The sequence below is a fragment of the Typopeltis vanoorti genome, chromosome 10 (genome assembly GCF_054136105.1).
Source record: "Typopeltis vanoorti isolate ZY-2024b chromosome 10, IOZ_Tvanoo_1.0, whole genome shotgun sequence".
NCBI lineage: Eukaryota > Metazoa > Arthropoda > Arachnida > Uropygi > Thelyphonidae > Typopeltis > Typopeltis vanoorti.
Window position 1 is genome coordinate 59,128,014 of NC_143558.1, and position 14,616 is coordinate 59,142,629.

At 33.6% G+C, this 14,616-nt stretch overlaps 1 protein-coding gene across 3 annotated transcripts in view; it reads right to left on the reverse strand.

Annotated features, from left to right (window-relative positions):
• LOC150102443 (2-oxoadipate dehydrogenase complex component E1) overlaps positions 1-14,616 on the reverse strand; it is a 481,556-nt gene that overhangs the window by 259,108 nt on the left and 207,832 nt on the right. For all 3 annotated transcript variants that reach the window (XM_090399364.1, XM_090399362.1, XM_090399363.1), the window contains exon 11: positions 11,801-11,876. In XM_090399364.1, coding sequence (XP_090255490.1) covers positions 11,801-11,876 — 76 coding nt within the window. The remainder of the gene's footprint in view (positions 1-11,800; positions 11,877-14,616) is intronic.

Below are 14,616 nucleotides of genomic sequence, written 5' to 3' on the forward strand. Positions count from 1 at the left end.
CCTCTGAGTCTTCATTATATCATTCTGGCATTAAATATAGCATTTAAGCCCACCGCAAACTTGCTACCCATATCCTTTATACCAAAGATCAGCTCCCTCCTCTCTCAGTGCCTGGAGTTGATAAAGTACCTTGTTCCTGCAAGCTGGCATACTTTGGACAGACAGGTAGATCAGCAACCATCTGCTTAGAAGAATACAAATCATACATCTGCAATTATGACTATGATCAGTCTGGCCTGGAAAACCATGTTTCGGATATAATCCACAGGATCTCCTGGAAAAAACCACCATGCTCCACCATAGTAAATTCAAAAAAGGAAGACTATTTTTAGAATCTGCAGCAGCACACAGAAATCAACCGAATCTAAATAAAATACATTTGCATTAAACTTCCAAAAATTTGGGAAACATTAATGATCAGAAATCCCACCTTACATTCTAGGCCACCTACAATCACCCATAGAGGGCACACCACCTAGATAGGACTTTAGAGTCACCCACATGTTCGGTTTAGTACTGTGTTGTATTTGAGTGTATGTTACATTAGTTTTTTTGTAATCCCTAAAGATGTCTCAGTGACTGAGATGAAATATTGGAAGTATTAAAACCAGTTTTAATCCTTTCCAAGTGCTGTATATATTCCATTATGTCTCCTACATAATGTCCTCACAGCACTTAAGCCTCAACACACGTTTTGTAATTCTATTGTTTATAATGATTTTTTCATCTTCACTAAAAATTGTGCCAAAATAGCTGAAATGTTTTACTTATTCTCGAAATTTTCCATTGAGGATGCAAGTGACATTTTCTGTGTTCCTGCCTATTTTTAGAGGTTTTTTGTATTTTTATTGCTGATTTATATAACAGATTTGTTAATGCAATTATTCAATTTAGTTAAAGAGTACTGAACATTGTAGTGAATTTATTCAGGAGTATAATGTTTGCATAAAGTAAAGGGCTGAGCATTTACTTTATACAAATATTTTACCTGCCTTCATAATGTGATCCACATAGATGATGAATAACAATGCATGTATGTACTCTTGTCTTAAAACCGGCTTTACATCAAACTATTTTCCATACATCTTGCAATTTGAGCTGCTCACTAAAAATAATATTTAGCATATGCTAAATATTACTGTGTATAATGTCACATTTCCACAGTATAATTATAGCATTTTTGTCTGAATTATTTAAAAAAAATTATTAATTGACATAATGAACATTGGCATTATTCAGATGGAATAAATGATCACATAACAATACTTTGAGTAGAAAAAGCTATAAGATATCTGAAATGTGGAAAGATAGTGCTTATGAAAAGATTAGATGGAATATTGTAGATGATACAAGATTCCACCTAAAATATAGGTATTAAAGCTTGCAGCATCAATACTGCATAATCCACAAAGCTGGATGGCAAGACCACTCAGACGCACAGAAAAGATCTCTTATTGTGCCAATTAAAAAAATAAAAATAAATCTTCCAGGAAGAATTTAATGTAAACATAATTGGGAATTTGAACACTGCTTGCTATTTGGCTATAAAATAATAATGGATATTTATCATCTGAAGCAGTATGGCACAACTAGATTTAAAACAGCAGTTGCCAATGTTGAATTCTTGCATTACAACAAACAGTTGAAAAGTCATAGGAATGAATGTGGACTGCAGAGTTTGGTGGATAGAAGAAGGAGAGGTGATATGATTGAGACTTTTAAACTGTTGAGAGGTGGTTACAGGGTTGACACTGGGGAGTTCTTTCGCTTGGTTGAACAGCGGAAAGGAGTGATAAGCCATCCCTGGAAGTTACGAAAGGAAACTGTGAGGAGGAGGGTGAGGAGTGGTTTCTTTGTGTGGAGAGTGGTTGAACCGTGAAATGCATTGCCTGATGGAGTGGTGAGAGCGAGAACGGTCAACGAGTTTAAGGAGTGGTATAATAGACTTTGTGTTTCTTAGTGGGGGGGGGGGAACCTCCCCTCGATGAATCTTGACAGACTTTATGTTCTTAGGAAGGACCTTCCACGATGAGTCTTTTGACTCCATGGAGGCCTGAATAATAATATTTAAGTTTTGTTGAACTCAAAAAAAAAATGTATGAACAGAGAAAAAAGAAATTGAATTTTGGGCGAATGAACTCAATTAATGCAACGATTTATAGTATAAATGGAACCTTATATGGAACAAAAAATATCTTTTGTATTAGCAATTCAAATGAAAACATGTATTAAAAAAAAGTTTGATCTACAAAAAATTACACAATAACCACAATAATAAACTTTAATGCAAGTACAAATATTTCATACTGAAAATAACAGTACATCACCATTGTGTAGAAAAAAGAATTAATGAACATCAATACTAAACACTGAATATGTGACACCTCAAAAGTCTGGTCTGGTCTGGCACAGCATATTATCGACACTATCCTGTAGGATAAAGATTTCTCCATAAAAGCAGTTTCAAATATGAACACCTTTCCAAAGGAAGTTGTGAAACTCTTTTACACTGGCCTAATCTGAACTGGAATGACTTCCCCCCCCCCCCCCAAAAAAAAAAAAAAAAAAAAAACTTGGGAAATTCTCATTTTACATAAATATCAAAAATAGTTTTAATATTATTTATTTTTAATATTAATTTCTAGCATTCAGCAACCATTTTAAATTGATAAACTAATTGTATGTACCTTGTATATCCATTCTTTGATTTGCTTGTTGTTTCCACACAGTGATGATATACTATTATTTTCAGTACAAAATATTTGTACTTTCATTAAAGGTTTTGTTAAATCTAAAATTAAAATTACACGATAACTACATTACTGTGGTGGTTGTGTAATTTTTTTGCTGTTTTATAGTTATTATTATCCCATTTACTATCATTAAAGAAAAAGGTTTGATATTAAATTAGGTATAACAATGAATTGAAAAATGTCTCCACTTTATTAATAATAATCTGCATGGACTAAAGCAAGTGCTTATAAAACCTGCTATTAAATTAGAAATATTAAAATTAATTAAAGACAGATGATATTATCCTCTTAAGCAACTCTGCTGCAAGCCTTCAAGAACATAAGCCAAATGAAATAATGATTGTGACAAATTTGGTATGAAAATCAGCAATAAGAAGACTAAAACAATGAAAACATTAAAGGAAATTAATTTTCACTATAGCAAAAAAAATAAAAAAAATAAATAAATAACAAACTTACTCACTGTAGCAAAGTATCAAAACTCCCAGCCAAAGCCTCATTGCTACATTACTATGCCAAAGAAAATTCACAACAACAAACTATTTACTATCACAAACTATTTCGGCAATCACTATGAGTTGTTTGCTATAGTGTGAGTTGACCATCAACTACATTCTTAGTAAACATATAGAACAAGTTACACATTTTAGCCTTTTAGGTACAAATGCAGAGATGGTAAATTAAATATGGAAACAGATAACAGAATAAGTAAGGCTAGAGTTGTGAGAAGTCAGATAAATAAATTTATATTGAATAAGAGAGAAATCAGCCAAAAGACCAAAAGATTGATGTGTTCTCTGCAAGATTAATGCTATTGCCAAATTTAGAATCACTATGTCCTCTATCATAGATCTTTGTTTATGACATCTGAGGATACAATTAAATAATAATTATGGAGCCTGCAACCCCTGTCTCATTCCATGCTCCACTGAATTCTAGGATGCAGTCAATCATAGCTATTTCATAATGTAGAATTTTCAAAAGAATATGCCAAATGGAGTAAAGGCCTTCTCTGTGATTTAATAAAATTATATAAGTAATACATGTTATGTTCTAGGTATTTTGCTCTAACAATATAGAGTGCAAATATATGATTTGCCTGTGTACCCTTTCAAATATCTCTTAATCTTTTTTTGAAAACCAGAAGACCAAATTTGTGCCTTATACAATGGAACCATAATCTTCTTACTTCTATTAGTCAGTGTCCTCAGTATCATTGCCAGAATTTGTTGTGCTGTCCTCACAATGTTAGCAATGTGTCCTCTAAATCTTTGATCCCTATTCACCATCATCCCTAGATCTCTTATTCCTCCACCTGTTCCAATATATCCTTCACCAAGAGTAAACGCTACATCCCATTTTGCATTCCAAATTTTTAAACCTTACACACTGCAACACTAAACTGCCAACCCCACTCCCTATTAAAATCCTCTTGTAAAGTCATACTGCTCTACTCCTAATAGTTCTTACCAACTTAGAACCATCTATAAACAGGAAATTAGTAATTTTGCAAGAACCTGATGAAATGTAAGGTGAATAAATTCCTACATAAAATATTTAACTTTGTTAAATGTTTTGAACATGCAAGAGTTTACCAAATACCTTATTCATGCAGATTTCTTTTATTTTTGTTAAAAGAAAGGTTCTATGCAAGAGGTTTACCAGATATCATGTTCATTCATACCTCTTTCATCCAAAAGGACAGTCAATATTTGCTTGGAAGAAGAACAAAATTACATCAAATACCTTGAATTCAGAAGCTAGAGATAGATTGCTTAGCACTATTTCTGCTAGACAGAGTTCAACAAAAGAGAAAGAGAGGGCTGTGATTTCTGCTGTCTTGGGTTTTCCCAGTGTTTGGATGTGATTCTTATAAATGTCAAATCTGTAAATTTTGCATCATCATCAAATTCCTGCCATGTACTCTCAAGGGGGGTGTACAGGATATGATAGTACTACATGAAAAATTTACATCATTACTAACTTCCTATCTACAATTTTCCTCCAAATTAGTCTGTTACTTGTCACGACTCCAACATTATCAGATCTTATATTTCTATCATCTAAGGCACTTTGTGCCATATCAATCCACCTATATCTTGGTCTTCCTGTGGGTCATTTTCCTGCCAACCTGGCAGAGAACACTTGTTTTGCTAATATTTCTTCTCCCATTCTGTTTAAGTGACTATACCACCTGAGATTAGCTCAGCTAACACATTGCTGGATGCTGACAATGTCAAGTTCTTTCCTAATTTCCTCTTTTTAATATGATATCGCCATTGATGCCATCTGTTTCAAGCCTCTAATCTTTCTCAGGAGTCTCATATCTGCGGTCTCTAGTCTTTGATCAAGTGTTTTACTTCTGACCCAGCTCTCAGATCCATAAGTTAAAACTGGTTTGAACAGTGTCTTGTATACAGCTAATTTAGTGATACGACTAATTTCCCTCTTATTTCATATGAATTTATTCAATTGACTTCCTACCATACCAGATTTGTTGATTCTGTTGTTCTATTTCCGTATTTAGTTTACCATCTTCACTAAAAATCGTTTAGTTACTAAAAGTTACACGTTTAGTAACTAAATGTGTTACTAACAAGTAACAAGTTTAGTATTACTTGTTAGACAATTTTTAGTCTAACAAGAAACACTAAAAATTGTTACTTGTTAGAACAAGTAACAAGTAAAACATTGTTACTTGTTCCACAGTAACGATGTTTTACTTGTTACTGTGGAACAAGTAAAACATTTCACTAATAGTTGAAATGTTTTACTTGTTCCACAGGTTCTTCGTTCACAATGCAGCTGACATTTTCAACGATTCTGCCTATTTTCATTGTCATTGTGTTTTTATTGCTGACCTTCATACCATATCTATTACAACAGTTATTCAATTTAGTCAGGGAATCTTGAGCTTGTAGCGGATTTATTTAGAAGTATAACATCGTCTGCATAAAGCAAAGACTTGACATTAACATTACCAATTTTGATATCATGTTTAGTATCCCTTTCCTTCATAATGTGATCCATATAGATAATGAATAAAAGAGGGGATAATGTACATCCTTGTCTGACACCAGATTTAACATTAAACCATCTTCCTGTACTTCCTTCAATTCTAACTGCTGACTTACAACTCGAATAAAGACTAAGTATTGCTTGATATAATGTCCCATTGACAACATATAACTGTAGCGTTTTGAATAGCTTTTCTCTTGGCAGCTTGTCATATGCATTTTCCAGATCGACAAAACTTAAATACAGATTTTTGTTATATTCCCATGATTTCTCAACTATTTGTTGTAAAGTGAAGATCTGATCCTGACAGCCTCTACTTGGCCTGAATCCAGCTTGTTCTTCACCAAGCTTTTCTTCCACAATTCTTCTCAACAGTTTCTCAAGTATACTGGCATAAATCTTACCAGGAACAGTCAGCAGGGAAATACCTCTGTAATTCTCAGATTCGGTTTTATTTCTCTTTTTATATATGGGTACAATGAAAACTCTACTCCAATCATCGGGAATTTGTCCCTCTGTCCAGGCCTTCTGAACTATGCATTGCAGCCACAGTAAGACTTTTATACCACCACACTTCAGCATTTCTGGTCAAATATCATCTACTCCTGCTGCCTTTCCACATTTCAAGCCTTTGACTTTTTCTACCTCAAGTAATGATATGCATTCCTCACTCTATGCTTGTTGAGTGTTTTTTTACCATTGTGCTATCACTGCTTGTTTCATTTAGCAATTTTTCAAAGTAATTACTCTATACTTCAAGAATATCTTTTTCTCCCATTTTCCTGTTACCTTTATCATCTCTAACACCTTTTACAGCAGTCTTTCCTCCATTTCTAAGTTTCTTCAACAACCTCCAGAATATTTTGCTGCCTTCTTGATATTTAATTTCTATGTTCTTGACAAAGTCCTCTCATGACTTTTGTTTAGCTAGTTTTACACAGTGTTTAGCTTTCTTACGTTTGTCTCTGTATTTTCTAAGGGCACAAGCTGACTTATTTGCAAGGAACTTTTGATATGCTTTTTTCTTTTCCTTCACTGTCTCTTTAACTTCCTGTGTCCACCATGGAGTTCTGATTTTTCTATCCTTGCAGACAACCTCACCACATGCCTCTCTGGCTGAATCAATCAATGTTTTCTTCAAGGCTTGCCACTGAATCTCCAAGGTTTGGTTCCTGTTCTCAAACGCTTTCATTTTTTCTTCAATAATCTTTGTGTATTTTAGTATACAGTTCACATCTGCTCAACTTTTATTAGCTTTAAATCTTTCTTACGTTATTATTTTCAATATGAAATTCAATTTTATCCTGCTAAAGACTAAATAGTGATCACTTCCAATTTCAAATCCTCTGTACACTCGGGTGTCAGGGAGAAAACATCATTATCGACACTAACATAGTCAATGAGACTTTTCTTATTCCTAGCCTCTTCTCTCCATGTGAATTTGTGCACATTTTTATGTTGGAACATGGTGTTTGTAATAACTAGTCCATGTCCTGAGCAGAAATCCAACAGGTATTTGCCATTATTATTAACTTTGCTCTTTTCTCCAAATTTTCCCAAAATATTTTTGTATGTCTGACAATCATTTCCTCTGCTATTTAGATTCCCAACCAACAAGGACCAACTTTTCCTTTTTCATTGTGTCAGTTGCTTTCTCTAAAACATGAAAAAATTCCTCCACTTCTACCTTAGTAGAACCTTCTGTGGGACCATAGGCACAAATAAGTCTCACTGTCCAGTTCCCTATTCTCATATTTGCCCATATCACTCTACTTGAAACTGCCTGCCATTCAAGAAGATTAGCCTCGTATTTTGTGTTGAATACTATGGCTACTCCTTCTTTTCTTTGATTGTCATTGCCTGAATATAACATTTTGTATTTATTGCTCAGAAAGATCTCACCAGTTTTGGTCTTTTTTGTTTCAGTCACCCCTATTATGTCGATCTGGTATTTATCTAATTCCTCAGCTAGCTCCATTTCTTTGCCATTCAGGCTTCATATGTTGATAGTACCGATCTTTAACTCTGGTGATGTTGAGTTGGGGTATGTTTTCAGATTTGTTCCATTAGTTGACTTTTCGCTGTTCACCCTGGTTCCCTGGCAAAAACAACGGGGGCTTTGTTTAACCGGGCAACGTCCCAGACGGCATGAAATTTTGTCATGTTGTACCATCATTTTGTATTTTTTTTAAGCCAATAAGAATACAATTTGGTCGGCTAAATGTTAAATTGCCAGCCCATCATCGTTCATTCAGTATCCAGGTAGATACCCAACAGGATGCACCATGAGAAGGTGAGGATTGGACATTAGGTCAGAAGCCCTGGTCAGTTCTCCGAATTCCTTTAAAGGCTATGTGGAGGTCTCCTCTCAGTTACACAGCTTTGACCCTTAAGCACCCCGTTAATTTTTAATTTTTTATTATACATTTAATTTAATTTTTAATTATACATATATTTCTATTTATTCATATAAATACATACTGAACTTGAACAGCATGCTGGACCTGGCTAATTTGCCATTACTACTCATTTACTTACCTAATCTCTTCATGCCTCATGGGAACATTGGGCCGAGATCCGTTTCTTCCAGATACTTTCCTGAGCTACCAGTTTGGCTTCTCTCCAGCTATTCCAGCCAGCCAATCTTCTTTCCTTTTCTGTCATTCTTGGCCAAGTTAATTCAGACCTTCCCCTTTTCTGTTTTCCTTCTGTGATCCATGCCAAGGCCACTCTAGGAAAATCTCTGTTGTTCATTCTCAGTAATGTCCAATACATTTTCATCTGCATTTTTCTTATTTCATCAGTGAATACTTTTTTTTGCACAGCTAGCTTATAGAAGTCATTGTATGTTATATGTTGTGTCAAAATATTTTTATTATTTTATGCGTTTTTTTTAAACTAATTTAGCTTCCTATTTTTTTGGTCAGATTCTACGTCTCTGATCCATTAATAACATGGCCTTAACATTGCTACTGAAGATCTATATTTTGGTTTTATAATAATTTGAAGATTTTTATATATTATTTAGTTTTATGAAAGCAGTATTAGCTTTTGTCAGTCTCTGCATTATATCACTGTCAGTTTTCCCTTTTTAGTATCTACATCTGCTCACAAGTATGTAAAATTCTTAACTTTGCAACATGCTGATTGATTTTGATCTCTTTGTAACATCTGCTGTTTCAGTTTAAGCACTTTTGTTTTAATTATATTTATTTTAAGACTAACATTTCAGCTGTTTTATATAAGTCTTCTGATTTGGTTTGTATATCGCTGTATTCTGATGAGATCAAAACTATGTCATCAGCATAATCTAGATCTTCTAACTTTGACATAGAATTCCATTTAATTCCTCTTCTTGCACAAGTAACTTTTCTCATAATCCAATCAGTGACAATATTAAACAATAACTCAGACATAACACAACCCTGCCTTACACCAGATCTTATCTCAAACCATTCGGATGTTGTTTCTGTGCAATAACAACTTTTACTTTCCTTATACATTTCTTTGATTAGTCTCATATATTTGTTGGGAATTCCATAACTTTTAATAATTAACCATAATGTTTCTCAATCAATACTGCCAAATGCTTTAGCAAAATCCACAAAATTTATGTATAATTGGCTTCCAACTTCTATGCAATGACATATTATTGGTGTTCCTTAAAGTAAAAATACACCTACCTGTTCTAAAACAAGCTTGTTTGTGCCTTAATATCTTCTCTACATAATTTTAATCCTACAGTAAGACTACGTTTAATGCTATCTCGATTAATGCTGATTTGTTATAACCATAAAAAAGCACTAAATATTCCATGATTCGATATAATGCGGTTCTAATCGAAGCCTAAAAAAGAACTAAATTTACGCTGATTCAATCTATCGCTATATTTCCCTTGATTCATATATGATGTGATTATTCCCACACCAATCAGCGGAAGGTTAAAACAAAATAAAATTGATACAAAAAAGCATTCTGCTCGACATTAAAATGCAAGTGCTGAAGTGATTAGAAAAAGGTGAACGTTGAGTTGACATTGGAACCACTTTAAATTTGTCTACTTCTACTGTATGAACAATTTTAAAAAACAAGGACAAAATTAAGTGTTTTTTCAGCAACCACAACCACAATGTCTTCTGCAACAAAGGAAATCCAATCCAGAAGCTTTTAGAGGAAATGAAGAAATGTCATTCCATTTGGATTGATGATGAAACCGAATGCAACATGCCATTAAGTCAGGCAATAATCATGGAAAAGGCCAGAAGTATCTTTAATAACATTCAAAAACAAAGAGAGGATACGAGCGAAAACTTTGCAGCTAGCAGAGGTTGGTTCGATAGATTAAAAAAAGAGAAGCAACCTCTGCAACATCTGAATCACTTGTTTGCTGTGACAAAGCACTAAATGCTGTTTTATTTAGTGCATTGTCTTCTAGGAACACATCCTAAGCATTAATCGAGGTATTATTGTATTTATCAATATTTTACAGAAAATTTTTGCAGATACTGACAGTTGACTAATTCCCCTCCAATTCTTGGATCTATTGACATCTCCTTTCTTAGGAATTATAATTATCATTGCTTCTATCCACTTTTTAGGTATCTTTTCAGTCTCTAGCACATTGTTAAAGATCAGTTGCAGTTTATCAGCAGCAGTTTCTTTAGTTTTCTCTTAAACATTTTTAAGCACAAAGTATTTTAAGCATTTAAACATTTTCCAAAAGCCTTTGCACTTATCATTGCCTAAAGTCTTTCCACTTTTCATTTTCTCCATTACATTTGTTGTTTCATTTTTAGATATAGGTTCTGATGTAATATTTAAATTTATGCTTACAAGATGTTTTTCCATTACTGAACTTCTAATTATATCATTTATATTGTTTACTGCATTTAAAATCTCATCAAAGTGTTCTTTCCATCTTCTCACAATCACATTCTCTTCAGTTTGCAGCAAATCATCTTTATCTCTTATAGCGTTTACTTGCCTCTTTTCTTCAGAGCATATTTTCCTTGTGATCTTGTACGGTCTTCCAAATATGCCCTAATGCTTCTTTTCCCAAACTGTTCACATAATTCCTTTTATCCTCTCTTGGAGATCTTTAAACTAACTCGTCTTTCTCTGTATAACAGCTTAAATAAATTTCTCTAGCTCTCTGGGATTTAGCGTATTCAAACATTATTTTAACTTTATGCCTTTCTTCGATGAATCTCCAGGTCAAGTCTGATAACCAATCCTAGTTCTTTTTCCTCCTAAGCACCCAAACAGTCTCTTGCAACCATCATTATACACCATTTAAAATTTTTTCCTCTTCATTTCAATCATGTCTTCTGGGCTTTCTACTTACCTTCTAGTTTCTCATTTTCCAAAACATAAAATCGATTTTTTATCATAACATTTTTCTTAATTTCATTCATTTTTAATTTAGACATGTCATATTTTATGTCAATTTTTATCCTTCCATTCTGTTTTCTCCATTACATGGAGAAAACAGAATGGAAGGATAAAAATTGGAAGGAATGGAAGAATGGAAGGAAAACACAAAAAAAAAATTAAAAACTGCTAGTTTTTAATTTTTTTTAAATCCCATTAATTTGAATTTGGCTGTTACTGATTAATGATCAGATCCTACATCAGCTTCTTGCCTTACTTTAACATCTAAGAGTGAACTGCCATACAAATAAGATAATGTGTTTTATTGCTTAAACCAAAACAGTATTTCACTTTTGACTTACTACACTGTACAACAGCACTGCTGATGGCTTTGATAATGGGTAAAAGAAAATAGTAATAATTAAATGTTTAAGTGATATCCATTAAATATTTTCAATATTGTGGTAATTTTATCAGCTATCCATATAGTGTAAAATCCTTTGCTTACACAAGCTGGAGGAACAAGTTTAGTGTATTCATTTTCAATTTATGTGATGTCTGAAGTGCTAACAAAATATAAAAAGTTCATCCCTTTTTGTTGATGCATTATAAAACACTGAGGAACAAGAAACAAAACAAAAATGGTCCAAAAGTCATACCTCAGGATAGTCTCCATTTACATGGATAACAGGTGCATCAATCATCTTCATTATATCACTACAGTACAGAGATGATCTGAAAATAAAACACTTAAATTATATATTTCCAAATTTTGAAATATAACACCAAAATAATCTTAAAATGCAGTTTTCTAAATAAGTCAGATTAATATTTTAAAATCTGAAACTGTATACTTTTATTTATAGAAAAATATTTATGTAATAAAATTCATGGTATGCACAGATCTGATATATCCAAAAATGCATTTTCATCTTAAGAATCCAAGAAGTAATATTTCATGAACTTCCATTGCTCATAATTATCATTTTGGCAACATAAACAAGGAAGTATAATACATATATATATATATATATATATATATATATATATATTCATTTTAATATAAACTGACTAAAAATCCGAGAATTATAACAAATTGAGATTTATTTGAAAACGCAACATGTTTCGTCGGGATCAACTTCATCAGGTGTTAAGAACATAGAAAGCTATTAAAAGACACTGAAAAAAAAAAAATATATATATATATAAGTTTACCTGTTATAATTTTTCTCTTATCCTTTCTTATTATACTTTCTTTTCATCTTTCTGACATATTACTTTCCATATTGTCTTGAAGGGCCATCAGTGACAAAGAAAAAGTTTCAATTCATATTCATCTTTTTATTTATTTTTATTTTTTTAATACTCACAAATTAAGAACCAACTAAAAATCTACAAGTTTCTCAATAATTATTGATTCTAGAAGATAGATCAGCAGGAAAGGATCCAATCAACTGATCACCTCAATCTCTACCATACTGCAGGTTTAAGAGAAATGTCTTGAAGGAGATGACTTTCGAAACACTTCATGCAGTAAATGACAAAAGAGAGAGGGGGGGGGGGCAACTACCCAAAGATGTACATTTAATCTGTTGATATAATTTGTCTTGTACACTGAAATAACCACAATGGATTACAAAGTCAAAAAGTTTAATAATCTCCAGAGGAAAATCTTGTTTAAGTAAATTAACAGTATCTATCAAAGTAATGTTTGTGAAAAAGAGATTACTATATCAATTAGTATTGATATAGTAATCATAATATCTGAAAGTTCTAAATAATGATGACAAATTTTTGTTTTAAAATCTACATTCTTGATATGAGAAGCAGATTTTCCAGTAAAGAAACACAATAACGAGATGAAAAGCCAAACAGCTATAACTGAAACACAATAACAATGACAAGTATTTAGAAACTTTATATACATTACAGCCAATGCAATCTACTACTAGTCTTAACCACCTAGCATACAGATCTTATGGTATAGATATGTGGATGATTTTTTACAATATGAAATGGTTCTTTATCAGATTTGAAACGATTTGTCTCAAAAATAAATATGCTTCATCCTAGAATTCACTTTGGCAGTTAAACTCCTCTTCACAGATGAGAAGATTTTCAGCATTGAAGAGCTGTTTAGCTATCAAAATGATCATATACCCTGGATGATAGCATAGCACCCAGGATTCAGAGGTCATCATCCAGCATCAAGGATGCTTTGGTGGGGGGAGTGATGCATCACAGAGTATCTAAGTTGCATTTCTGCAAGAAAGTGGTCAAAACCTCTGCCAAAGTGTATCAAGACATCATGCTGGAACCTGTGGTATGGACCCTGAATACCTTGTTTCAAGGTAGGCAGTGGACCTTCTAACAGGACTCGGCCCCTGCACACAAAGCGAGGACCCCACCACAGTGGTTGGAGGCAAATGTGCCCGACCACATATCACCATCTGGAAGACCCGATCTGTTGGACTTCAAATTGTGATTGGTTCTTAAAAGAGCAACCTGCAAGAAATGACATCCCAGCATCACCAGCCTGAAAGTCGATTTGAAAGGAGCAAAGGCAGTGTTTCCATTGGATGTTTTGAGTACCACCATCAACATCTTGCCTTACAGACTTCAGGCATGTGTGAAAGCAAAAAAGTGATGTTGTGAGAGATGAACGTTTCACAGATAATGATGTCATTATGATGTGAAGGCACTCATCCACTGTAATCCTGCAAGAATGCAGAAAGTGATGCTGTGTGCCACTGGAGAAGTGCCTTTGATTTTATTACCCTCTGCTGCATAAGTTGTAGTATTAGAAAGTGTCCAGTAGAATGACAATAGGCTTCTCATTCCCACGTCATCAGTTAGTACATGTAACATCATTCGCTGGGAAACATTCATTTCTCACAACATCACTTTCTGCATTCTCACAGGATTACAGCGGATGAGTGCTTTCACGATCCTCACAAGCTGTTGCTTCCTAAAGCAGCAGCATAGATATGTTCTTTGGCAGTTAGGTATGTCTTCTGTATCGTTATAACAGTTAATAGTCGAATACACAAACATCCTACTGATCCTGGGTGTTTTAGCATGTTGAAATTAACAGGTAGCTACGTTCCAACCTTGTGAAGTGCTATTACAGCTACATGGTTCTCATAATCTCATTGCATGTTACCCCATACAGCTAGACAACTCTCTCTCTCTCTCTCTCTCTCTCTCCTGATAAACACATGAATGTTAGATGTGCACAGTGCCACTAACAGAACTGGGCTCACACAATTCTATGGACATCACAAGTGTGTGTGGAAGTTATAGCAGTATTTATGGCAAGACTGTGTATACAAGGTGATCAAAATTAAAGTATTCTGTTTAAGGCCCTGTGGAGTGGCACTCAATGATCCAAATGCTGTGAAACTTTGCAGGAACACATTGTGTGTCATTAAGAAGTGATATCTGAGATAAAAAAAAAAAGTAGTTCAAAAATCGC